This window comes from Accipiter gentilis, chromosome 16 (assembly GCF_929443795.1).
Source record: "Accipiter gentilis chromosome 16, bAccGen1.1, whole genome shotgun sequence".
Lineage (NCBI taxonomy): Eukaryota > Metazoa > Chordata > Aves > Accipitriformes > Accipitridae > Astur > Astur gentilis.
The window spans coordinates 27229427-27253641 of NC_064895.1; the positions used below are offsets into that span (position 1 = coordinate 27229427).

Consider the following 24215-nt stretch of genomic DNA (forward strand, 5'->3'; position numbering starts at 1 on the left):
TAAGTGACTTGCTACAAACATGAAGCACCACACCATATGGGCTGCCATGAAGAAAGTCAACTCCATCCCAGCTAGACCCAGTACGATTGCTCAAATAAAAATAGAATAAAATCTAAATGGAAGTACCGATGAAAGATAAGCAACATTACTTATAAGTTATAAAAGGGATCTAAGAACAGCTTGCTTATCTTATAGGATGTGGATAAAATTTGGAGGGAATTAATTACATTTCTTTTTTTAAAGCTATAACATCCAGGTGTATGGGATTCAAATATAGAAGCAGGTGTAGGCTAGCTTTGCAGTTGATGGAAAGAAAATCACAATATTCATCTAGCTCTTTAAAAATTTATAGGCATAAATACATTTTCTTGATCTTATGCAATGTGCTTTCAAATATATCTTTCCTCAAAAAGTGGTATTTCAGTAGATTTATTCTAAAACATTTACTCTATTGCATATATGGCACTTTTTATTAACAAATTGCAGCTTACATGTCATAAATAGTGTTTGTACTGGGTAATGGCAAATGCAGGTTAAATGCATGAGCTCTTTCTGTATTTTTTTTTTTTAGTAACTGTTGTGTTTGGTGGCACTGAATTCAGACATGAAGATCTTTTCCCTTTTCTTTGCTGTTCTTCTCTTAGTGCTCCAAGGCACTGTAGGTAAGAGCCTTTAGGTAAAATCAAAGGAAATGCAGAGGGAAGATTTTGAGTATGGAGAACCTAAAATAGAAACGGAAATAAAATGGGTTTTAGTCCTTTTTGTCCCAGGCCAGCTAGTGCTGCCAGTGTGTTGGGCACACTTTAGCAGTGAACAGATGCTAGCTGGGTCCATTGGGAACCCTCCTGGCTGGAAAACTGGGGAATTTAATGGTACAGATTAAGGCAGCCTGCAGGCAGGCTAGACTATTGCTGTCACACTATAACCCTAACTTGTTCTTAGTCTTCTTTGGGAAGGAAAATCAAGACTCTGGGGATTTTTTTGTGCAGGTTTCATGCGTGCACCTAGTAACGATGTGCAATGCAAACAGGCTGGGGGTACCTGTTCCACCGACCACTGTCCTCTACCCAATATGAGGTCCTTCGGACGTTGCACGCAAGGAGTCCCTTGCTGCCGGACTGTGGTGAGTTATGGATTTGATGAAGATCAAGTGTTTCTTGGGGGAATGGATTTATTATTCACTTTCACACATCCAGTCTGCCCTATAGATGCAAAACTCCTCTAGTGCAAGCCGGCAAGGGAGCAGAGACTCTGCACACTCAGATATAGGATTTCCTGAGGATTTCCTCACTAGTTCTCTCTGTACCATTAACGATGTAGCTCGAGTGCCTCATGGGAAAGATCACGGTCAAATCTCTTCGGCAGAGATAAGTAATTAGCTAGAAATGAACTCTTTTTTTTTCCTCTGTTCCCATTAACTAACTCAAACTGTTTCTGATGAGTAATACTGGCTTCAAAGGACACGTCGCAATGTGCACACTGGAGACCTGAGGCATTCGGGTCAGGTTGATAGGAAACCTGCATCCTGCACATTGCAAAGTCTCACAGTGAGTAGAACAACCTGAAAGTTACGTTGTTCTGCTAGATGTTTCCTCTAGTTCCATAATTCTCCCCTTTTAGACAAAACCAAAACATTAAATCGTGTTTTTTCTTGATTTCCTTACTGGAATCCTAAAGTTCATCCTGTATCTTTACTCCAATATGAAACTGCAGAAACAAATATCCATGAAAATTTACACTCTGCCTCCACTGATGCTAATATTTCATTTTCTGTTTCCTTTTGCTGCAAGATGCTGCAGCTAGTCTTATTTTTGGAAGGTCTTATTTAATTTTTGTTCATTATTAATAGCAAAGATGTTAAAACCAAAACATCAGCAGCAGAAATTCCTCTCCATACCAGAGACTTCAAGATGAGTAGGAAGCTTCAGGTACAGAGACCAGGCAATTCATTATTAGGTAAAATAGAAAGGCAATTCATGATCAAAATTCAGCAGCAGCAGGACTGTGAATATCCTACTAAGCACTGACGAGTTATCCAGGAATATCAGCTCTTGGTGCTCATTCAATCTTTTCTGTTCTTTTTATTCAAGTCCTTTCCAGGTTATAAGTACAAAATCTGAAAGTTTCTTTCCTCTTTTTACAGTATGAATAGCGACCGTGGGCATCTCAGATGGGCTAAGCAGAGCTTCTGGCAATGTAAGAGCTGTATCATCCCATTGGAAAATCTGGAATTTTGAGCTGAAAATATGCATTTAACATACACATGCACACATCAAAACATGAACAACAACAGAAAGAAAACAAACTCCTCCACAAACAAACTTAAAGACCTGAAGAAACTCTAAAGCAATTCTTGAACCACCCAGAAAAGACCAATATTTCTCATTTTTCTAAAATGTTTTTTCTGTTGAAACTATATTGCAGCCACCATCTATCTCAGAGAGCAGATCACCAACATGCAGAAGTCTGTCCCAATGCAAGGGTGCAAAGCAGGTTCTTCCTTTGGCCCTCAAAACAGATATTAATTATTTTCTTTTCCCTTTAGAGTTAGCAATAATGTGAATAACACTAGAAGACAAATGTCTCCAGGAGACACTGAACGCTCAGCTGGGGGGGTTCGTATTTCATAGTCTATGTGTCTCAAGAAATTTTAATAAACTTGCTCCAGAAGACTTGTGCTTGATCCTTACACCTGTGAGGAATTGCCTTGGTGTGTGTTTTTGCTAGAGGACCTGGCTCTCATCTCACCTGGGGTCCATGTGAGATGTTCCTTATGGTAAACTTACCCAAGAAGAGGAGAAGAAACCAAACCCACATATGGACGGGAATCTGTCCTTGTCCTTTTCATTATTAGGCTGACCAGTAACAGCCAAGAATAATTTCTCCAAACCCACTGTGATTAGGCTAGTAGAAATCTGGGACAAACTGGCCGTGTTCAGGGCCCATGGCAGTCCTAAACCCATCCATAGCAGCTCATGGCATGGAAAGCATGGATACTTTTAGTCACCCCTTATCTCAAAACCTTCTGGTCTTAGCACCCTGGGATCTTCGGGATGGGGAAAGCAAGCAGGGGGTGCATCTATACCTTGTAACAGCAGGTGCCGAGACTCCAGGCTGATGGCTGTGCAAATCACTGCCTCCAGCCAGCATAGTCCAGTGGTAAATAATTTGACTAGTTTAGGATCCTGAGAAGTAAAATCCTGATGCTGGTCTAGACTAAATAGAGACATCAGGAGCAGAACGATGTGAACGTGGCGAGGCAGTTTCAAGACCTAAAGTTGGCCTTTCTCTGCATTGCCATTCCCAGCACTTCAGATGCAATCCTGTAGAGGAGTGGAGGAGTGAGCCTGTCTCCTGAACCCCAGCCTGGTGTTCTGGACTGGGATGGAAGAGGGAATGGGTTCTCGTGCTTCGTGATTTATTAATAAATATGTTGCCACACAAATCACTGCAACCCAGACACTCTGCAGGACGATTTAACAGGACTCAATGACACATGCACTTAAATTAACTTAATTTAGTTAAATAAACTTCATTTACAGGCTGATTTTTATAGACAGTAAGAACAGCAAAAAACACCCTGACATACATAAGCAAATGTCAGCAACGTGGTTTCACAGTGACTTGCTTTTATTAGAATTGAAACTGCAAATCCCTCTATCGGGGTACAAGAACTCCTCCTCAGGTCTTCTTGTGCTCCTAAGGGTCTTCAGCCCCATGAGAAGGCTCCCCAGGTTTTCACCGAGGCTGGGATCCATTGATGTCAAAAATGGGAGATGTCTCAGATGCCCAGAGCTCTTGTCTGTGTGGTCAGTGAGGTGTCAGTTTTAGGAACTGGGTGTCCTGCAAAGAAGAATCAGGTGCTTAGCTAGTCCATCTATCTCCATCCAAACAAATAAATTATACCTGGCTGTCTCAGACTACCACAGGCATAAGGTAACATACAGGGTGAAAGACTACCAGAGATCCTTGTGATCTAGACCTCCGACCTGTGTTTCTGGCCATAAAACAGCTCAGATGAAATGGACGATGTGGATGTTACCACTCAGCACACACCACAGTTAACCAGCTGCAGCTGCTGCTGACCCAGAATACCTGCCAGGGTATAGTTTAAGAGCAAAACTAGCTTAGGAATGAAGAGCTGCACTGGTGCAGCGGCATTTCTCTGGAGGAATTCATCTTACCATTTGCAGCATTTCAGCTTCCCACCACGGCAGGTCCCAATGTCAACCAGAGGAGCAGAGCATGCAACAAACGAGCAGGAGCCGCGGTTTTGCCGGCATGCTACGGTGTCAGCAGCTTCTTGGCTGTAAGCTGCAAAAAAACCCAAGGGAAAATTCATGTTCATTTGTCAAGGCAGAGGACTGGAGAGTTGCAGCCTCGGCTTTACCTGGTGTGGTATGTGGTTTCCTGCCACAGTGCCCGGTTTGTGACTGGGATAACCTGATCACACCTTCTGAAGGTCTTTACATCCTTATGGAATGCAAACTAACTGGCATCTCTCCGTTACAGCCTGGAGAAAATCTGCCTGATTAATAGTGACCTGAAGATAGCTATCTGCTTCCTTAGCATCTCTCCTGGAGACATGCGCTTGCCATTCCAGTTGCACATAGAAATACTATGTTATATGAAAAAGGAAACACAGACTAATGTATTTTTAAAATTAATCCCACATTACTTTCAGAACAAAAAGTGATGATATTCAAATAAAAATGTCCTAACTGAATTTCTTCAGGCTTTCAGTTCAAGTTTCAGCAAATGCAAAGCATATTTATGACTCATAATCTTTATCTTCTACTTTGAGTAGCTTCCTCACAGGAAGCATTGAGCACTGTGAGCATGAGTGGCACGCTCACAGGAAACCTGTGCACTGTGTTACTGTGTGAAATATGGTATGGCTAACACAGATGGCATAAAACTTCAGAAAAAAAAAAATCTTAATCATAGCCAAACCAATGGGACTAACATGTTCATAACTAAAATGTGTTATACACTGAAATCTATACCATAAAGTAAAGTCAGGGACTGCTGTCACTAGTACTGTATGTGCTTTAGCTCGATGCTATGCTGGTTTTACCATGCTGGTATGTTCAGAACTGAAGGGCCAAATGTTCAGGTGGTGGCAAAGACTGCAGCTCCATCACCTTCAGGGAGGGGATCAACCCAGGCTTATCGCAGCTGAAAAGCTGGCCCGAAGTTCAGGTTCAGAGTATTTCCAGGCTAGATATTATTTGTTCCCACTGGGATGTTCAGCTTCAGATTCAAACTGTGTTATTTTTATCTGATTTAAATGGATCTCTTATATCACCTGGAGCCTTGTGCATCTGTGCACTTAAAAGGCAGAAGAGGCCCTTATCAGCTGCCCCAACTTCTTGCTAAGCACAAACCCAATCATCTGACCCAGTACTTTCTGTGTCTAGCTCAATCCACACCTCTCATCAAATTGGACTCTATGCTTAATTTGAAAGGCATGTAAGCTTTGTTCTAAATTAGATCTACTGCATTTCAACCAATTTGTCCTAGTGGTTCTCAAGTCTTTTCTCTTAATCACATATTATCCAAGGATTGTGTGTTGTTAATTTCACTCAGCTGGTTTTAAAGACATCATTAGACCTTGGTTTCCCTTGTCTCCTAAATTAAAAAGCCCTATAGACTTATGGGTCTTTTCTGTGTGGAAGTCTTTATGAAGAGATATAAATTTACTTGTTGCCCTTTCCCAGAGACTCTACTGGAATTGCACCAGCCCTGCAGCCGTCTCAGAGCTCACAGATTGTTTTGAAATAGAGGATACTTCTTTTTGTGATGCATAAAATAGGAAAAGTCCAAGAAAGCAATCCAGAAGCATATGGTACAGGCTTTGTCTAAAGCTCCTACCAGTGTCTGCTTTTGGCTTAAGTGATTCTATGTTTCTTCTTTGAATAGACAGGTGTTTGCTGCTCCAGGAAAGTAGGTACAATTTTGAGTCCACCGCAAACCAAAGCAAGGGTGGAAATAGGTTAAACTTCTCTGAAGTCGCCCAAACAGCCTGGAACCATGCATGTGCTCTAAACCCACTTAATGCACATGGACAGTATAAAGTTCAAGCAAAGACCCATAGTCACCACTACTTTTTTTCCAAAAATATAGGAGCTCTCCTAATCTCAAATACACAGTCAGGAGGTGTGGGTGCGAAAGCGAGAAGAGAAAGCTCTCACATGGCAGGGTTGCATGTTAAGTATCAGCGTAAGAATTGCCTCGATACACAGGAGCACCTTTTTTCCATCATGTCATCGTGTGACTGGAACGCAAGATGCTAGAAGGAGACCACGAGGAAGACTATCAAGGACCTCGACTCAATAGCTTGAAGATTAGGACTGTGACTAGGGAAGGGGACTTCTAATATGAAACTCACGGTGTCCAAGAGCACAGAGGTAATCTGAACCTCAGCACTGGGCTCTGATGGACTTCTCTGCACATGCACCCTTTTAGCCTTCTTCTCGTCTATTTTCAATCTTACCTGGAGCAGCCTGGAAGAGGAAGAAGAGAACAGCAACGAGGAAGAAAAGGATTCTCATGACTGCCAGCTGGTAGTAGGAGAGTCTTTGCAGGTATGAAGATACTCAAAGACGGACAGAAGCTGAAGTTCCAGGCAGAAGACGGTTAGTCCCTCTACTTATAAAGGCTCTGGGATGGAGCGGTGCGGAGAACTAGGGGGGCGGAGGAATGATTGAAGAACAGCGAGTTCATTGCCCGTTACTGTAGAGACTGGTGATGTATGAAGATGTTGCAACCTAACAGATTTCAAGATGCCTGACCTGAGCAATGACCAAATCATGGTAGCTGACCTGAGCAGCCAAATCACTCTGGGCTTGCAGGCCCCCTGCCAGCTGGGGGGCTGCGCCCGGTGAGGACACAGGATTGGAGGAGGAGGGAGGTGGGTTCCTGTGATCCGCAATACTGTAAACCGCACAGATCTGCTGATGCCCCATGGCTCTTGGCCATGGTCTTGTGACAGCCTGTCCTCCCCCCAGCCACCAGGCACGGTGAGCGTAGCAGGGCAGCTGGCCTGCAAGGCTGTGTGAAACGAGGAGGCAACAAACCCTCCTCCTTGACTGCAGGAAAGGATCAGAGCGTCAGTCCTGGCTTGGGTCGGAGTGGTAGGGCTGAAGTTGAAGAAGGCAGGGTAGGGGTGAAAGGGTGGTGGGTATTTCCCCTCCTGGCTATGAAATCGGCAGACACAGTAGTAGCTTCGGTCTTCCAGATGTTCTTCTAGCATGGTTCAGAGCTCAGTTACTTATATTTGTGACTTTAGCCATGGATTTGTAGCAAATCTTGAAGAAATCGTTAGACAGAAAGGGCTGGAAGGGACACCACTGTGTCATAGGAGACTGCATCCCAATTCCCTTTCAGCAATCAGCTAAGCTTTGTCCTGAAAATGGTGAGGTCGTGCTGCTCACTGCTCCTACAGGCACTGAATTCCCATATCCTACTCTGATGGTTTGAACCTTCTTCCAAAGTCTAGCCTTTGTGGGAAGTTTAAACCTACTCATTCTTTGCCCCAAATGACTGATTTAATAAAATTTTCCCTTGCTGCTAGTCACCTTCCTGATGTGGTTATGAAGAGACTCTCTCTTCCTGATTTCGTACATTCAACATACCAAGACTACTTGCTTGTGATGTCTCCACCTCCTCTATCACCTTGTAACCTTTTTCTGTATCTCAGAAGAAAAATCTGAAATTTTTTTCATGCACATGAATGACCAGTGGTGTATAAGATGGACCAGAGGAAGTGTCACCAGAGCTTTGTACTTAATACTTGTGCTTGTCTCCAAGCAATGCCACTCCTGAGACATATGAGAACTGCAAGTGAGGGGTTTTTTTTAGACAAACAGTATAAGCCAAGAATCATTAATGAAATCAAGTCATGAGGGTGCTTAATTTTTTACTGCTTCAGTGAGAGAAGCAAACTGAAGCGATGGAGAATAGCAGCAGGAGGTGAACTATGTCTGCACGCAGAGGGCAGAGGGGTCTGCGTGTGGTAAACAGGCTGCTACAAATTGGGTGTAGGGCATAAAGCAAGTGCTTCAGTTTGTGAAAAAACATGTTAGCTTGCTATGTCAGGACCAGGATTTTAGAAACAAGTAAAAATCTTCTTTACAGTGCAGGGCAGATGAGGAAGTTGAGGAGGGGGAAGAGGACGCAGATGGCAAAGCAGGACAAATTCCCCTCCGTGGTTCGTGAACATTTTTCCCTGCTCAGCAGGTTGGGCAATTATGTGATGCTGGCAGGACAGACAGGACTGGCAGCAACTCCACGGCCCCCTGAAGTCCAAGGGGAGGAGGGGAAGCTTCATTTCTGGCTGTCTCATGTGATGGGCACAACATCCAGAAGATGCTTGGGGTATCAAGTCCACATCTCCCTCTCTTTGCACCTCCTGGACTTCCAGTTTGGGGTTGCTGCGATGAAGTTCTTGGGGAACATGATGAGAAAATGGAGCTTCAGGCCTCTGCCAGGGAGCTGTGAGAACTGGGGTGGGCAGTGGTGGTCTAGGGAAAGGCCATGTATTTTCACACACATTGTTGAGGCAGAGGCACAGGCTCTTAAATGGGCTGTTGGGTTTACATTTGGCGTCTTCACCAACCCCACCAGTGGAGAGGAGGGGTGCAGGAGGTGAAATCATTTGCCCCTCGTTGTGTTCTGTACTGTGTTGCCTCCTTCTTTTACTTCAGGCAGGGGATGTCAAAGGAATCCTCTGTCATCTCTCCTCTGTTTTCCTCCTGAACATGGGAAAAGAAGTTTTGAGGAGTCAGTCTTTTATGTTAAAACACTCTGTGTCTGTGTGTGCTGGAAATTTATTTTAAGCAAGCCATAGGGAACATTGGCCAGCTGTCTGATTTCTGATCTGTGAGCTAGGACATAGATGCAACCCCACAACCCAAACTGTTCTGCACCTGCTCAAGATTTCAGACATGCACCCATCCACACGCGCCCTCGGCTTTATTCCTGAAAACATGGCCAAAAAGAGGTAAAGAAAGGGGCAGTCCGTGATCATAAAACATGGCCACCCATAAGGCAACCGTCAAGGGTGAAGTTTGCTTGCAAAAATAACAGGATTTAATGGAGGAGGAAAATGTGCTTGTCTACTCCTTGCATAATTCTCCTCCTGCCTGTCCCAGGTGGCACGAGGGGCAGGGGTGTTTGTTTTGGGGAGTGAGGCTGCTGAGCAAACCCTGCCATGGTCAGCCCATGCCATCGCATGTTGTTCAATGATCTTTGGAACCAAACAACATCGGGGAGAGGGAAGGAAAAAAGGGAACAGCTCCATCCTCCTCACCTCCCTCCTCCTGCTCCAGCTGGAGAGTGACAGCAATGCTTGTCCCGGGTCCAGGCTCCCTCCATGGAAAGATAAATACACCTGGGGTGATAACAGCCCCCTTGAAGCCTGCTTGGCATTGGGGAAAGGGACCCTGGGCAAGGTGCCCTGCTTCCCCCTTCTCTTTGAGCACCAGGAGAAGATGCTGGCAAACTGTTGCCCATGCACAGAGAAAACAGCAAGGCTGTTACTGATGGGAAGCGGTTGATCTTGAGGTGACTGTCAGAATTAATATTTGACCTGGAAGCAAAGGAGTGGGTGGGGGATTTTGTATTGGACCTGTCCTTGTGAAGAAATGGCAATTTGTCACACAGAAAGAGTAAACTCATCTTTTTGGCACATTGTTCCTTCAGGGGCTTGTTGGTTTGCTGTTTGACTTCTCAGCTTGGGAAATTGGCACTTGTGGTCTGTTTTCTGGGCTGCGCGGCAAGGAGCGCAAATGTCTTTGGACCTGAAGCAGAGAGCCTGCTTTTGATTACAACTGATGGGCAAGTAATCTGCTAGAACAGAAGGGGAGGATTAATTTATTGGAAATCTCCTATGGTCTAGGAGTAAAAAAACCCAAACATGTGGCAACAAGCAGTGGTGTTGAGCTCCCCTGTCCCAAAGTTAAGAGCAAGGAAAAAAATGATGGTGAGAGGCACAGACATTTGCAGACACAATGAAGATGTCTGTGGGCGGAAGGTACGTGATGTTCGTTACCCTTCGGGGAGCTCTTGATAGAGGCTGTTCATGCATGAAACTGGGTTTCAACAGGGGATCTCCAGTCCTAGTGACTGAGGTGCCTGTCCAAGATCTGCCGTAGGACCATCTCCAGTCTGGGGCACAGCCACAGAAGAGCTGTGAGGGGAAGAAGTCACTGATCAGCAAATGTTTGGAAAGTCCCTATTGCAATCATTTTGAAAACTGTTTTATTCCTCAAGTGATCAAGGAGATTTTCTGAGGTCCTGCATTAGCTTTGGAAGGTGTGCATCAATCAAGAGATCTCTATTCTACCATCTGGCTTGTACCATAGCTTGAGTTGCACTGTCAAAGAATTTGGGTCCATCTGCCTTCCTGCCAGCTATGCAAGAGAAAAAACAAAGGTTTCCTAGAAGGGAAGTTCTCAATAGACTTGGGATGAGGAACTTCTTAGGAAGAACTCTCAGTCATCAGTGCATGAGAGGGAAAAGCCAGCAAACTGGTGCAGGAGAAGCAGGTCCCTGTCGAGCGAGCGACACAGGAGAGCTGTGTGAGCCGTCCGATATGGGGCCAACCCCAGGCTCCACTCAGGAGACGTGGGGAGTGCAGCGGTGAGATGGGGACTCAAGGGGCTCCATAGAAATTGGGCAAAAATGGGACAATGAGCCTGAAAGTTACCCACTTGTGGTAGTGAGGGTGGCTTCTTGGGTGAAACAAGAGACCTCGATGGATGTGAGGTCCAGCATCTAGAGACAGAAGTGGAGACCACTCTGCTTGGAGTAACACCTCTATGAATTAAACACTAGAGATGTGTTTTGTTGGGACAAGGAGGTAATCTGAGGCACAGTGTTTCCTGACTTTATCTGGACCTAATACCGGAGATTTTCTTGCAGGAACTTGAGGGATGGAGAATAGATCATCCATATCTGTAAGTAGTAAATTGAATGGGAGCAGTTTATGGGCAGTGAGGCATGTTTGCTCAATGATTAGCTTGATGTCTAAATGGTATCAGGATCTTTGTTGTAGCTTAGGAGTGGGTCAGCCTGCCATCTCCTGACCAAATCTTGGGCACGGTTCAGGGGTTGGCACAGACCAGGGACAGCTCTTGGTACACATCTTGAACGCAACAATCTCATTTTGGAGGCAAAGAGATCTGGTGAGTAGTCTTCCACTTCACCAGAAAACTGTCCCTGGACTTTTCAGTTGCTAATATAAATATAAGATTACTCCAGTCAGGCAGATTACTCAAGGCAGCTTCAAACACAAGTTGCTGCTGTATCCTCAGGCCTTTTCTGTCTAAGAAGCCACAGAAGTAGGTGGAACATGTAGCTCTTCAGTGTCATTTAACACTTATAGAATATGGTCCTGTTGTAGATTCAGAAGAAAGGGATCTAGCCTCATTTGACAGATCCAAAGCTGCAGAAGTCAAGAGATCTTTTAGTCTTGCACAAATACAGCCTATAGAAACTTTGTGCAGGATATTTGCAGAACAACAGGAAAAATTTGGACATGTTGTCCTCTTCAGCCTAAGAAGACACGAGCATCGTCAGGCTTTTAATGAGGAAGTTGAGACAAGAAGAGGGAAATAAAATGCTGTACAACCTCTGTGTTAATTTGACCTTTTCTGATTTCTGTATTTGCTTTGTGTTTCTGCTTGGAGTTCTTTTTAAACTCTTTAGATACAAAAAAAAAGGCTACAGCTGGGGGGAAGAAACATCTCTTTCTTTGGCTTGATACAGCTCCAGATTCAGAGACATGAGGATCAATTAATTTGCTTAAAAACAGGCTTCAGTGCCATGGTGAACCCCCTAGTCTCTTTCTGATACACCTGGATGAAATCAGCCCTGTGTTGCCCTAACATCCTTTCAAGACAGATGTAGGAAATTTATGCAAAAGAATGAACTTCTTGCCTCCATGACTAGTTGTGATGGGAGAAAAGAAATTGATTGTGCATCTGCAACTTTTGGAGGAAACAATGAAAACCACCTTGCTTTTGCCTTTTTAGCACTATAGAGCTCATGACTGTATGTGTACTACTGAATAAACAAGGCCATTTAATTTACTTTTGTGACCGCTACTGAACACAGGTCTGATGTTTTCAAAAACAGTCTATATATCACCCCAAATCTTGTTTCTGGGTAGAGATAGTTCAGACCCCATCACTGTGTTTATGAGGTCAGGAATATGTGGGTATATATATATATATATGTACAGTTTGCAATACTGGAGGTGTTTCTTGATTGCCATTTTGTCATCCACTCACTCACTACCAAGAGTAGTGATTTTTCAGATCACTTGGGAATATGTGAGACTGCATGGACTTATTTCTTTGGAAAGATTGCATGACTCAGCAAGCCTTGATTCAAAGCCACAGAGAATATCACTGTTAGTAGCAATAATAGTTCACAGTTACTGGTTTAAGAAGACATTTATTTTTGTGTGTGAATAAAATAATAATATATATATTGCTTCACATCTTCCAAGAGCTGCATGAACCTGAACTGATTGAACATCCAAACATCCCTGTGAGGTAGGCTGGAATAAGTGGCCAAGGTGCCAAAGTGGCTTGTGTATTAAAAGCAAAAAAGGGAGTGGCTTCAGTGAGGAAAAACCTGGATCTCCAGAAGCAGTGTGCTAACAGGACATGCCCTCCGGAAGCTTCTTTTAATGCTCATTTGTAGGAGGGTTTAGACAGAGGAGGAGTCCATCAAAATCACCTCCTCAAGGCAGTGGAAACGTTGCTGGTACAAGGGCACTGACCCAGGAAAGCCTTGTCTTCTTACTCTGCCAAAATCCTGTAAGGATACAAAGGGTCTTGTTATTTGGCCGAAGTGTGATCTGAACTCGGTCTCTAAAAGCCTTGATACCTGCTAATTACCTTTCAGAACAAATGGACAGGGTGGGTTCAGCCTGCAGGTTTAAAAATCTGCATTTAGATGCCTCCATGGAAGGGTCCCTATATGTGCTGGGTGTCTAGGTCTGCAGACATACAGGCCACAAGAACTATGGTCACTGGCAAACTAGTTGTAATATTACCACTGATAATAAAATTTTGATTCAGCTCACCCCAAAATAAAGATGGGGATTTGATTTAGTTACTGAATCACACAGGTCTAGTGCCATTTGAAGAGAGCTCTGGGGTATCTGCTTGGACTCCAGCCATCTTTTCTGGAAAACAATATTTCCCCATAGGTCATGAGTTGTCTCAGCCAGACTGTATATATGGTTTAAATACTCCAAGGTACCTCAAATGCCACTAAACATCTCAATGTAGCTTACTGATTCAAGCTCTTTGTGTCCAATTTCAAAGATTTCTTTTCAAGCAACTCAGTAGGTTGAATCCTCAGCTGGAAAAAATCTATATTGTGCCTCAGAATGCCCTGTTGGTTTCAACTTCTACCGCGGTATTGATCAACCCAGCTGAAAAATCTAACAACACAATAGGAAGAGTTTTAATCTTGAACATTAGCATCCATCAGTATCACGTACGGGTACATTCTTCCAAGAAAGAGTATTTATGTAGAAAAAAATACACCTGGAACCAAACTCAAGAGGTCTTGTTCTTTTCCCAGCCCCAATTCTCGTTGGTTCAGGCCAGACAGATGTTCTTATAGAAATTTGATGTTGGAGATCTCCCATCTGCTCCTAACAGTCTATTTGCTATCAGTAGAAATTGCTTCCTAAAAAGAATGATTTTTCACAGAGATTGAGGGATTAAGTCATTCCTTTGTGAAATCACTTAATAGTAGGCTGCTCCTGTAACTTGTATTTTTCTGAATTCCTAAGTGGATGCTTCTTTAGTATCGTTAATCTCATGACAGTGAACATGTCCTAATATTGGTATCACTTGGGTTTCCTCAAACCACTACTTGACTGAGGATCCCCATAAGCTGAACAAAAGCTACGAAGCTTCTTCCCTAGAGCCATCTCATCACACTTTCTTCAGTTTCTGGGAACCTTTAAACTCTGGCAAGTCTGTAAGTAACAGAATAAGGAGCCCTGGAAAACTCAGGAAATACGGATCTGAGTCCCTCCTTTATTTTGAACCGGGCTGTGTCCAGCCACATCAATGGCTGAGGATCTACCTGAACATCTCCTGCCAGCATGAGTTGTGTCATCACAACTGTCCTTTTTGTCAAAAGACATGGGAACCTCCCCTAATTTGCCACTGAATTGAGTGTATGTGATAGACATTCGCTGCAGCTGGCAATTATCATCACATGGCCATCAGCTGAACTATTGTAAGGATTAAATGCCCGAGAAATATGTTTTATCCTAAGCTAAAGTGCATTCCTCAAAAGCATGTTCAAAACTTTAAGGTTTTGCTATCAGAGAAACTCCAAACTGGTCTCCAAACTCAAAAGAGAAATGCACACCCAGTTGTCTACAGTCACTAACAAATTCATTTTTCTTCACCTTTTTACAAGGTGCACAGTGGTGGAAGAAAGGAGAGATGGGAAAAGAATGGGAAGCAGAGTTCTGTGAACACTTTTCCTCCTTTAAAATTCAAGGTTTTAGGTTATGTTGGAAATTAAAAGCACAGAGGAAGGGATGACACATCGTTTCCCCAAATGGGTGAAAATACTGTGATATATTTTCCTAATAATTTCTTGAAAAAACTTCTCTTTTCTTCCCCTATCAAAACTTAAAATAAAGTGAAAAATACTGAATTCTGGGAAATTTTGAGCCTCCTGAACTTTTACTCTCATATATAACTTCTATCAAAATGAATTGTCTCCTTAAACACACCCCCACAACGTATACATGCTCATCCTCCATCTGCACTTTCTCACAAATGGCTGCCCTGCAAGCCCCACGGAGTTGTGCATATTATTCAAAGAATCAGTAGATAAAACAGCAGGACAAAAACACCCTCTGATGCCCTTCAGTCCTGCGGCACTTACTTTGAACAGCATTTCAGCAGCCCCCCGTGGCACGACCCCGAGGCAGCGAAGGTGGGTGGGCATGCCCCAACACGGCAGAAATTTCCCTGGCTCCTGCACTCCACGGTGTCAGCAAAAATAGGATCTGCAGAACCTGTGGGAAGTGGAAGACGTTAAAATCTCAGTTTTCAGTCTAAAATGATGAACAATAAATATGCAATAAATCATGTATCACTTTTTTAAGGAAGAGTGCACAGATGTTCTTGGTCCCATCCACTACATAGCGCCATCCCGGCAGCATCAGATTTTGCCTGCCAGTTGATGTTTGCTTTTTTTTGTGGCGCACACTGCCACAAGCCCTTTCATTCTTAGCAGGATTTACTGTGCTTCTCACCTGGAGCAGCCTGGAAGAGGAGGAAGAGAACAGCAAAGAGCAGGTAGAGGATCCTCATGGCTGCCAGTTGTTTGTGGACTGTGTGCTCCTGCAAAACGCCTGAAAGACCAAGGGAGGATGAAGAATGTTTGAGGAAGAGGCTGGGAAAGGCACCTGATATTTATAGGGCCCGTGGGATTGTGCAAGTTTGACGGCTGAGTGCTTTGTCAATAAGTAACTGCGACCAACCTTCTGGAAAGCAGACTGGTTATTCCCCTTATCACAGGTTGCAACGAAATGTGCGGTGAACGTGTTGCAATCCCCAAGGGTGAACTTCCACGGACCGTGTCAGTTATATAATGTGACCATCAGCCAAGCTCCACCGAGCTGCATCAATTTGCGCCGCTTTTTGCAGACCTCTTTCCAACACGGGCACGAGGATGGGTCAGGCAGAGAGCCTGGGAGTCAGCCACCATTGGAGTCTGGTCCCAGCGTTGACCCTGGATCCGTCACTCACCGACAAGTCATGCAACATTTTGCCTCTGTGTCCCCATCCCTGTCACCAGGCGGATGATGTCAAAGGCAGACGAAAGCATTGGGAAAGATTTGAGACGATGCAACTTTGCTTTGTCACTTTTTGAACAGGTTTCAGGACATCCACTGCAGAGGGCTGATACAAAGCGCTCTCCCTCCTTTAATTCTCACTTATATGCCACCTAGAGTGCTTTGCATTTTCACCAACTTTTGACGTCCTCTTTTGTTTCCCCTCACATTGCCCCAAAAGGTTGGGAGAACGGGCTGATTCCATAAGTATCTCAGCAGACATAATGCTTCGAAGTGCAACATCTTCTGGAGCTTCACATCAGAGCGTGATGTCCGTGGCTGTAAATTTTCTGAGAAGCATTGGTTAGGGGATCAAAGCACTGAAGGTTCTTCTTCATGAAATCCTGGGCTTGTAGGTGTTAAACAACTGCAACAGCTTTGCACCCATGGGAATCCTCCCTTGGCCAAATACCGTCATGCGTAGTAAACAGGTTAATCTCTGTCAAAGCCCAGGCATTCCTGCAGTTCCTAGCGCTGGCATTCTGGTTCAGCGGTTTGCTTCCTTATTACCTCGTTTCTTATACTTAACTCGGAGTTAATGGTATTTTTGTTCTAAGACTTATTCATAGGATGAAAACATTACTGATGTTTGTGTTTAATCTACATACTAACAGGCAAGCTTAAGCACCTGAGAAAGTAGCAACAAGGTGAGTTACTGAAATCTTTATGCAGTAAGATAAACAGTAATTTCCCTCTTCCACCCATAAAATCTAATTAACCAGGAAATACCAAGCACTCCAGAATGTCCTTTTTTGTACACTTGCCTTGGAAATTATCTCTTTTTCTGCCAGCAACTCTCCAGCTTTCCCCATTTCTAATGGAGAGTAGAGCTGATTTGTCACTCCTCTCTTTTCTCTTTCAAGGAGTTGTCAGTGGGACACCCTGAAAGAGAGACAGACACCTGATCTGCAACATGAATTCAAAGAAATCAGGAAACAAACCCCTTTTGTTTTTATGAAGACCCATTGAAATGTGAATTTCCCCCACTTGTCTTTCACATAGACAGGACAATGACATTGTGACATTTTGCAAATGGAAGTGTGCCTTTGGAGCACTCATTGCTCCCTAAAGGAGTTCATGTTAGGGAAGAGTCATGTTTTCCCAAAATAAAATCAGAATGTGGCACTGGGGAAGGGGGTGAATACTCTTTGCTATCACATGAAGGATTTGAACAAGATCTGCTTGTTTTCAGGGGTTTTTCCCACCTGTGGAACAGAATAAATCTATTATCAGAGTCAAATTGTTTAAATTACAGTGATAAAAATTGCCATAGCATTCACAGATTTTGCTGAACAACCTTATGTCTTGCAGAAGGAAAGCAGTCCTTTAGGAAAGCGAGCAACATTTTAAGCCCTGCTAGCACAGACAGCCTGAAAATGTCATTCGAACAACAGGAAAATTCCGTGACTTTGGCTCCTAGTAAAAACAAAGACAGGTACAAGCTGGTTGCTTAAAACCAGGCCAAACTTGTATAAAACACCCGAGGAGCAGAGCAATTTGTGCAGCACAGCAGTGACCTGGGGCTGGAACATGACGGTGTGCGTGGAGCTGTGTCCCATGGAAGTCAGGGCCAGGAAGGAGTCCTGGAGACTTCTGTTGAACATTAACTACCAGACATGAGCTGGGAACTGAAGGGGTTGTAGGTACCTACCCCAGAGAAATCAAGCTCTCTAAGCAATTAGGTATTGGAGGGACTTTACTTAACACCTTATGCAAGAGCATTGCAATGGAAATAAGACATAAAAAGTTCCATGAGAATATTGGTAGCGAATAAGAGAAAGAGAAGACACACATGGCACTCAAAAGACATTTAATTTTGCCTTTGAGATCAGGAGGGGATGGGTGGCTTATAATAGTAGAAGCTCCCTTACCTGTGTTCCAACGGCTAAATGCAAAAGGAGGACTTGGTACATCAGCAGATCTCTGGATAATCATGAAGGACGCGGTGTCTCAGAATGGTGCTCCCTTTATTTCTCCATTTCCTAATAGGAAATTTTGTGAATCTGTAAGGTATGAATAGATCTTTGTGTTTTGATGTCTGCAATCCGATTATGCTGAATTTTGCCCTAGCAGCACTGCTTTCCAATGGTGATATTGCAAGCAAAATCTGAAATGTTGAGCGGGGCCAACCCTTGCAAATATCACCTCATCCTGATAAATGAGCACGCAATGACAGAGTAGATTTCTTGGTCTTCTGTATAGCTGGTGTTTTTCTTCTTTTCTTCCCTTCTTGGTTAACAAGCTACCCCCCATAATATTTCATAACAAGCACCATATGGTGTTGATTGCTTTTTGCCTAAACATTTTCTCAAAGATGTTCTCTTAAGCACAGCTTAACAGCTAATGGCTAATAAAATGGGTTTTTAGAGTCTAAGAACTATTAGACTTTTCAGAATGGTTATTTATAGTGGGGTACATGTATTTGGACACTGTTAGGACTTGATTTTGCCATTTTAACTATAAGTATGCCTTTAAAACTCCATAGGTACATGGTTATTTAGGAAAGCATATGCTTACGTCCCATTAAAACCAAGTTCATGTTAGCACTTATTTCAGTATTCTCCTGGCTTTCCCAATTATGGCACAAATCCTTACAATATACACAGTCATTTATGTTTGCAGTGCTTCAACTTCCATTAGTCACCAATAAGTTAGTTAATTATGATAATAATATATTCCTCAATTGTGCCCTTTGTCTGACACTCCCAAGACTTAGCAAACAAGATAAAAAAACCACGGATTGAAATCTTACATTCGTTTCATCATCATCACTATGTACACACGGGGCAATTTTAACAAACACATTTGGGTTTTCCTACTTTTGCAGCTGGCTAGTCTTCTTTTACAGTTTTCTATGTGGGAAATCAATGGCAAACAAATTTATAGCTCTTTCCTTTGCAATGTAAATAATGGGGTGGTTCTCTCCCACAGCTGACTGCAGATACCTGGTGATAAGGGATGTGCACTCTTCGCACCTCTGCCTGGATAGCTGCAGGTGAAGCTGGCATCCCACCTGCTTCTCCATTGCATCTTACATCTCTCGACACATAGGCATATCACTTATAGTTGCAGGAAGAAGCAGCTCAGACCATCAGTCTGTAAATCTATGCGTAGTCTCAACCACTGCCATGTCTGTTTATGAACTCACCATCTCATGGGAAACCCTTTGGCATCGTCTCGCGAAGGGCACAATGAGAATGGGAACATGAGGGCTGATGTTGCTTCATCCATGCAGCTATATTTGTGGTAATCCTCTAATAGATACACTTTCTCTAGTGCAAAATATTCCCACGTGAGCTGTCAGTTGAGTGTTCTATGCCATTTCACCTGGGCTACATGGGTGCACAGGGCTCAAAGCAAAGAGCATCAGGCATGTTTTACCTCAGTTCTTCCATCAGTCCTCACTGTGCTTGTGATAGCTAGAATGGTCCTCTATTACAATAAATCCATCAACCTTTTAGAGGAAGAAAAGTACAGCAAAGAGCAGTTAAAGAATCCTGATGTGAAAGAGACTTGCTAGCATCACTGAAAAGGCACAAACCTGAGGTGGGCAGAAGAGGAGGCAGAGGAGGAGGAGACCTAAGGTTCAGGGATGTTGCAATGCTGAGGTCTGGGAACGTAGTGAATTATTACCTACTTTTGGTTGCTTTGATCTCAATTACATCTGGCCTCATGTTGCGATCCATACAGTCAGTCAACATTAAATAGATTTGTACACAGCAACGCTAAAAATCAGCATAGAGAATGTTATGTCCTCTGTGCCCCTAAAGCAGTAGTTAAAGAAAATGTATGACTAATCTAACAAACAAAATATGTCCATAGAGTTATAAAAGATGAGTTCAAATACAATCCTTTAAAGACCAAAGAAAACAAGCCACCTGGAGGACCCCTTGATAATAAATACCCAGCTACTTCAATTTACCTAGTTATTTCTTTTCTAGCCCTCTAGAAAGCAGCTCACATCTTCTGAGGTCAATATCGCAGGCCAAACCTGGTTACGTAAACCATGATGTAATCAAGTACCTAATCAATTTCCAATGAACTAATCAGTACATCGTGTAATGCATGCAGGGGCTGGAGGTGTATGCGGTATTTGCTTTCTACCACCCAGTGGGCTATGTCTGCAGGGGATGGGAAGAGAAGGGGCAGTGCCTGGCTGGGAACTAAGAGCTCTCTCCTTGTGCCTTCATCACCAAAATGTTTGCTTCCAAATTTCTAGTTTAAGACAAGTTTCAGTTAATTGTCTTCCTGGAACTGCACCCTTTGCGGGTTGAAAACACCCCAGTATATGACTATACCATTTCTTAGGGTCAGAGACAGGACTCTAAGTGTCTCCTTGATATCTGCTGTCTCTGGCCTTTAAACATCTCCTTGAGATAAGCATCTATCAGGTGAGCCTCTGGGAGCAGCATGTAAATCTGCTCTCTGCCTCTCTCCTTATTTCATCTCCCCATCCGTGGATGATGTTTCCCCACCACTCTGGTCCCCACGCTGGGGGATGAGTCTTGGTGCAGTATTAGCTGGGAGCAGGACCGATACTGCGGTACCTGCAGAGGCCAGCCTGAAAGAGTCCCTCAAGAGGAAAGGGAAGCTGCTAAGTTGTTAATTTTTGAACTCCCTTGTTCACAGACACACCGATGGGGCATAGGCCAATCTGATTTTCATCTGCTGAAGTTCACAAAACAAAACAAGGCCATTTGCAGGGACCCAACCCCACAGCAGCTAGGAGGGTCACTTCCAGCCTTCTACATAAAGGTCTCCACAGAGCCACCCACGGCTAATAGCTCCCACTCCCCCATGCATGACTTTGCTGGGAAACCATGCTTTTAACGGTAGCACCTCAACCCCCCCTCGGAGGATGGGATTCCTTCTGGGTAATGAGCCAGACACTGCCAGGCAAATGACCTTTGGAAATGCCAAGACTTGCTAGAAGCATTGCATTTCCCAAGAGCCCTCTGTACGCTTTTCATGCCCACGTCTTTGCTGGGGGTATAAAACACAGTTTCACCCACCTTTCACTCTCATCTCCAGCCCTTCAGAGGGGCGATGCGTATGGTTGGTCAGGGCAGAGCCTTTCAGGGGTGGCTTGGTGAGCCACATGTGGAGCCTCTGAAGACACGAATTTGATTCCTTGCTTCAACAACCTGTTCCCAAGAAAGTCTTTCCCATCCCCATGTTGGTAAAAGCAAAAGAAGGTTTTCTCTCCCCTCCTTCCCAGGGGTATTGTAAGAATTAATGTACAGATGGTGACGATGCTCTGTTGTCACAGGGGATGCCAATGTATCTGAGAAGCTGTAAGGAAAAGGACTTTTTGGTATTATTCCTCTATAAACCTTGGGAGAAGGGGAATGGTGTGCGGAGCAGGGCCGTATGCTCCAGCTCCACCTTGCCACTTTCTTTCCCGGGAGAAATTCATATCATGGCGTCTTCACTGCAAACATAAGGCATAAGAAGTGTCTAGCACATTTCTGGGGCTTTGAAAACCCAATGAACTGTGACAGAGAAGGGAATACTATTAGAGGAACAGTTACCTGCAAACTGATGAGCTCTGACTTGTATACCTCTCATTTAGACATTTCTCCATTTAAAACATTTACTTACAATTGCATCTCACTAACAGCATTGGTGCCTGCTCACAAGGGTGGTCCTTGTGCTTTGTCTAGGTCTGCCTGGACTTTGCCCTGACATTCCTCCAGTTCCTAAGGAGACAACCTGACATTCATGTAGGAGCATATCCTGGGTCTGTACCTGGAAAAACAAGTGAAAAATAGCAAAAAGAGTTTAAAAAAAATCATTATGAATGCAGGTCTTGAACCTGGTGTCACAAAGAGATTTGCAGATTTTCAGGTTTGGGGATTGCAACAGAGGTAGATAGAAGAAATTGCTTTAAGCCTTTTTATTGTTGTTTTGCCCTGAAATAATTCCAAAGAAATATTTCTCTCTTGTGGATTCTTGGCTGATAATCCATCTCATACCACATCTGGTTTATGGTCTAATTAGCAGTGTATTATCTGAAAGCCCTTCTGTCTCCTGATTGCAGAGAAAGAGAAATATCAGCCACATGCTATCACCAAAATATACATTGGGAAATAAATAATCCCCAAGAACTCTCTGCTGGGGCAATCTTGACCTCACATTATAATAGAAGAACAGAACAGTGCCCTGTTGGACCTTCTATGTCTAGACCTTTTTGACCTTGCTGGTACCGTCTGCCTTCACAGCCTCCCATGGTAGCAAGGTCAACAAGTTTGCTGTCTGCATATGTCCAGATATCTTTCCTAGGTTGTAACTGCCAGTCCAGTGTGACAGCCTGCATTATTTTCCCCTAGATGTAGCGTGCTGAAGCACTTCTATCATCTCTTTTCCCACTCACTCCATTTTATGGTGTTCCTTGCAACTCTCACAGCTTTTAAATATCTGAAATAAAAAATGCAAACCTGGAGATTTCACTCTTTGCTTCTTTTTCCATGTCCTTGCTGAAGATATTTACAAAAATTCATCCACACACTGAAGATTGGGGCAGCCCATGGATGACCGGCTGTCGTGGTTTAACCCCAACCAGCAACTCAGCACCACGCAGCCGCTCACTCACTTCCCCCCACCAGTGGGATGGGGGAGAGAATTGGAAGGAAGAAGGTAAAACTCGTGGGTTGAGATAAGAACAGTTTAATAGAACAGAAAGGAAGAAACTAATAATGATAATAACAATAATAAAATGACAATACTAATAAAAGAATTGGAATATACAGAACAAGTGATGCACAATGCAATTGCTCACCACTCGCTGACCGATGCCCAGTTCGTTCCCGAGCAGTGATCTCCCCAGGCCAATGCCCCCCAGTTTATATAGTGGACATGACATCACATGGTCTGGAATACCCCTCTGGTCAGTTTGGGTCAGCTGTCCTGGCTGTGTCCCCTCCCAACTCCTTGTGCCCCTCCAGCCTTCTTGCTGGCTGGGCAGGAGAAGCTGAAAAATCCTTGACTTTAGTGTAAACATTACTTAGCAACAACTGAAAACATCAGTGTGTTATCAACATTCTTCGCATACTGAACCCAAAACATAACATTGTACCAGCTACTAGAAAGAAAATGAACTCTATCCCAGCCGAAACCAGGACACCCTGCTCTACAGTAAGGCAGGGATGAGCCTTAGATGTAAATAGGGATAGGGATAAGAGCCTCCAGGGATAGGCCTGACCAGAGAAAACAAGAGACCCAAAGCTTGGGAATTAGATCTTACCAGATTCCATCACTTCTCCAGCAGCCGTACCATTGGTGATTCAGATATTGAGAGAAAAAGGGACTAAAGACCTTGTTATTGTCACCAGTGCCTAGGACTTAGCCTCCCTTCACAAACAGGAGGATCTTTATCCTTAAAAAAGGTCCAGTAGAACAAAAATGACCTTACCTTGATTGCTAATAGGGAGATGTGACCTTGTCCTCAACTTAGACACCGAGCCTTGAGTCACCAGGGTGGAGGGAAATGAAAATGAAACTTCAGCGTCCAGCGCAGCCATGGGATCACGCTACAAGTGGGCATAGCCTGGTGACACAGGAGTGGCACACATGCTTATACAGCCAGAAAAAATTCTCGCTGCCTGACAGTATATTTAAAGTATCTGTAATTATTTTCACCAGACACAGAAAATCCAGAGCTGGTCTCAAAATAATACTTCTAACCAGAAGTATACCAGAATAATACCATTCTTTCAAGTGCTAGCACTCCCACCAAAAACATCTAGCAACCTGTACTATGTTGTGTTTTTTTCAGCTGTGGAAGATCTGCAAAAGGAAATACCTGAGTTTCTTCCCATTCAGAGCAGTCAAAGGGACGGAAAATCACATTACAGAGACAGAGTAGTGGTACAAATCTTGCCCCTGGTTCAGCAGCGATCGCAGCTGAGTGAATGCACCCAGCACATAGAGGATTTGGCATGTACAGATTCCAGCTGCAGTGTTTTCCCCCATGTCACAGCTGTGTGCATTTGTCAGCACAGTCAGGAGACATCTCCCCTGCCTTCGGGTGCTCCCCTTGCTTATTCGTTTTTGGAAGAGCCGGGGACATCACACAGCAGTGAGGTAGCGACATCTGGAGGACAGCCACCAGTGAAATCCTCCTCTCGCTCAACCCACCGGTGATGCACCGGGAATTTTGGGACATGGGAGAGAGGCCCTTAGGTCTACGTTCATCAGATAAGTGAGAATGAGAGTCACAGAAGGAGCTACACTTAGGGTTTTTTGGCACAGGGCTAGGAGCAGCGGAAGCACCCTGAGGACCTTGCCCTCCTTGGTTCATCAAATTCTTCTGCCTTCTGTCTGT

At 43.9% G+C, this 24215-nt stretch overlaps 3 protein-coding genes across 3 annotated transcripts; 1 reads left to right on the forward strand and 2 right to left on the reverse strand.

Moving 5' to 3' along the window:
- The first annotated feature begins 575 nt into the window (after positions 1-575).
- Positions 576-2672, forward strand: LOC126046623 (gallinacin-8-like). Its single transcript, XM_049819283.1, has 2 exons — positions 576-662; positions 990-2672. Exons 1-2 carry the CDS (start codon positions 605-607, stop codon positions 1223-1225), a joined length of 294 nt encoding a protein of 97 aa, XP_049675240.1. The 5' UTR covers positions 576-604; the 3' UTR covers positions 1226-2672.
- A 940-nt stretch (positions 2673-3612) lies between these two features.
- LOC126046564 (gallinacin-9) lies at positions 3613-6646 on the reverse strand. Its single transcript, XM_049819132.1, has 3 exons — positions 6497-6646; positions 4185-4314; positions 3613-3843 (listed from the first exon to the last, which is right to left on the reverse strand). The coding sequence occupies exons 1-3, from the start codon at positions 6552-6554 to the stop codon at positions 3828-3830; spliced, it is 204 nt and encodes a 67-aa protein (XP_049675089.1). The 5' UTR covers positions 6555-6646; the 3' UTR covers positions 3613-3827.
- An 8287-nt stretch (positions 6647-14933) lies between these two features.
- LOC126046565 (gallinacin-10-like) lies at positions 14934-15446 on the reverse strand. Its single transcript, XM_049819133.1, has 2 exons — positions 15311-15446; positions 14934-15070 (listed from the first exon to the last, which is right to left on the reverse strand). The coding sequence occupies exons 1-2, from the start codon at positions 15366-15368 to the stop codon at positions 14934-14936; spliced, it is 195 nt and encodes a 64-aa protein (XP_049675090.1). The 5' UTR covers positions 15369-15446.
- Positions 15447-24215: the final 8769 nt, after the last annotated feature.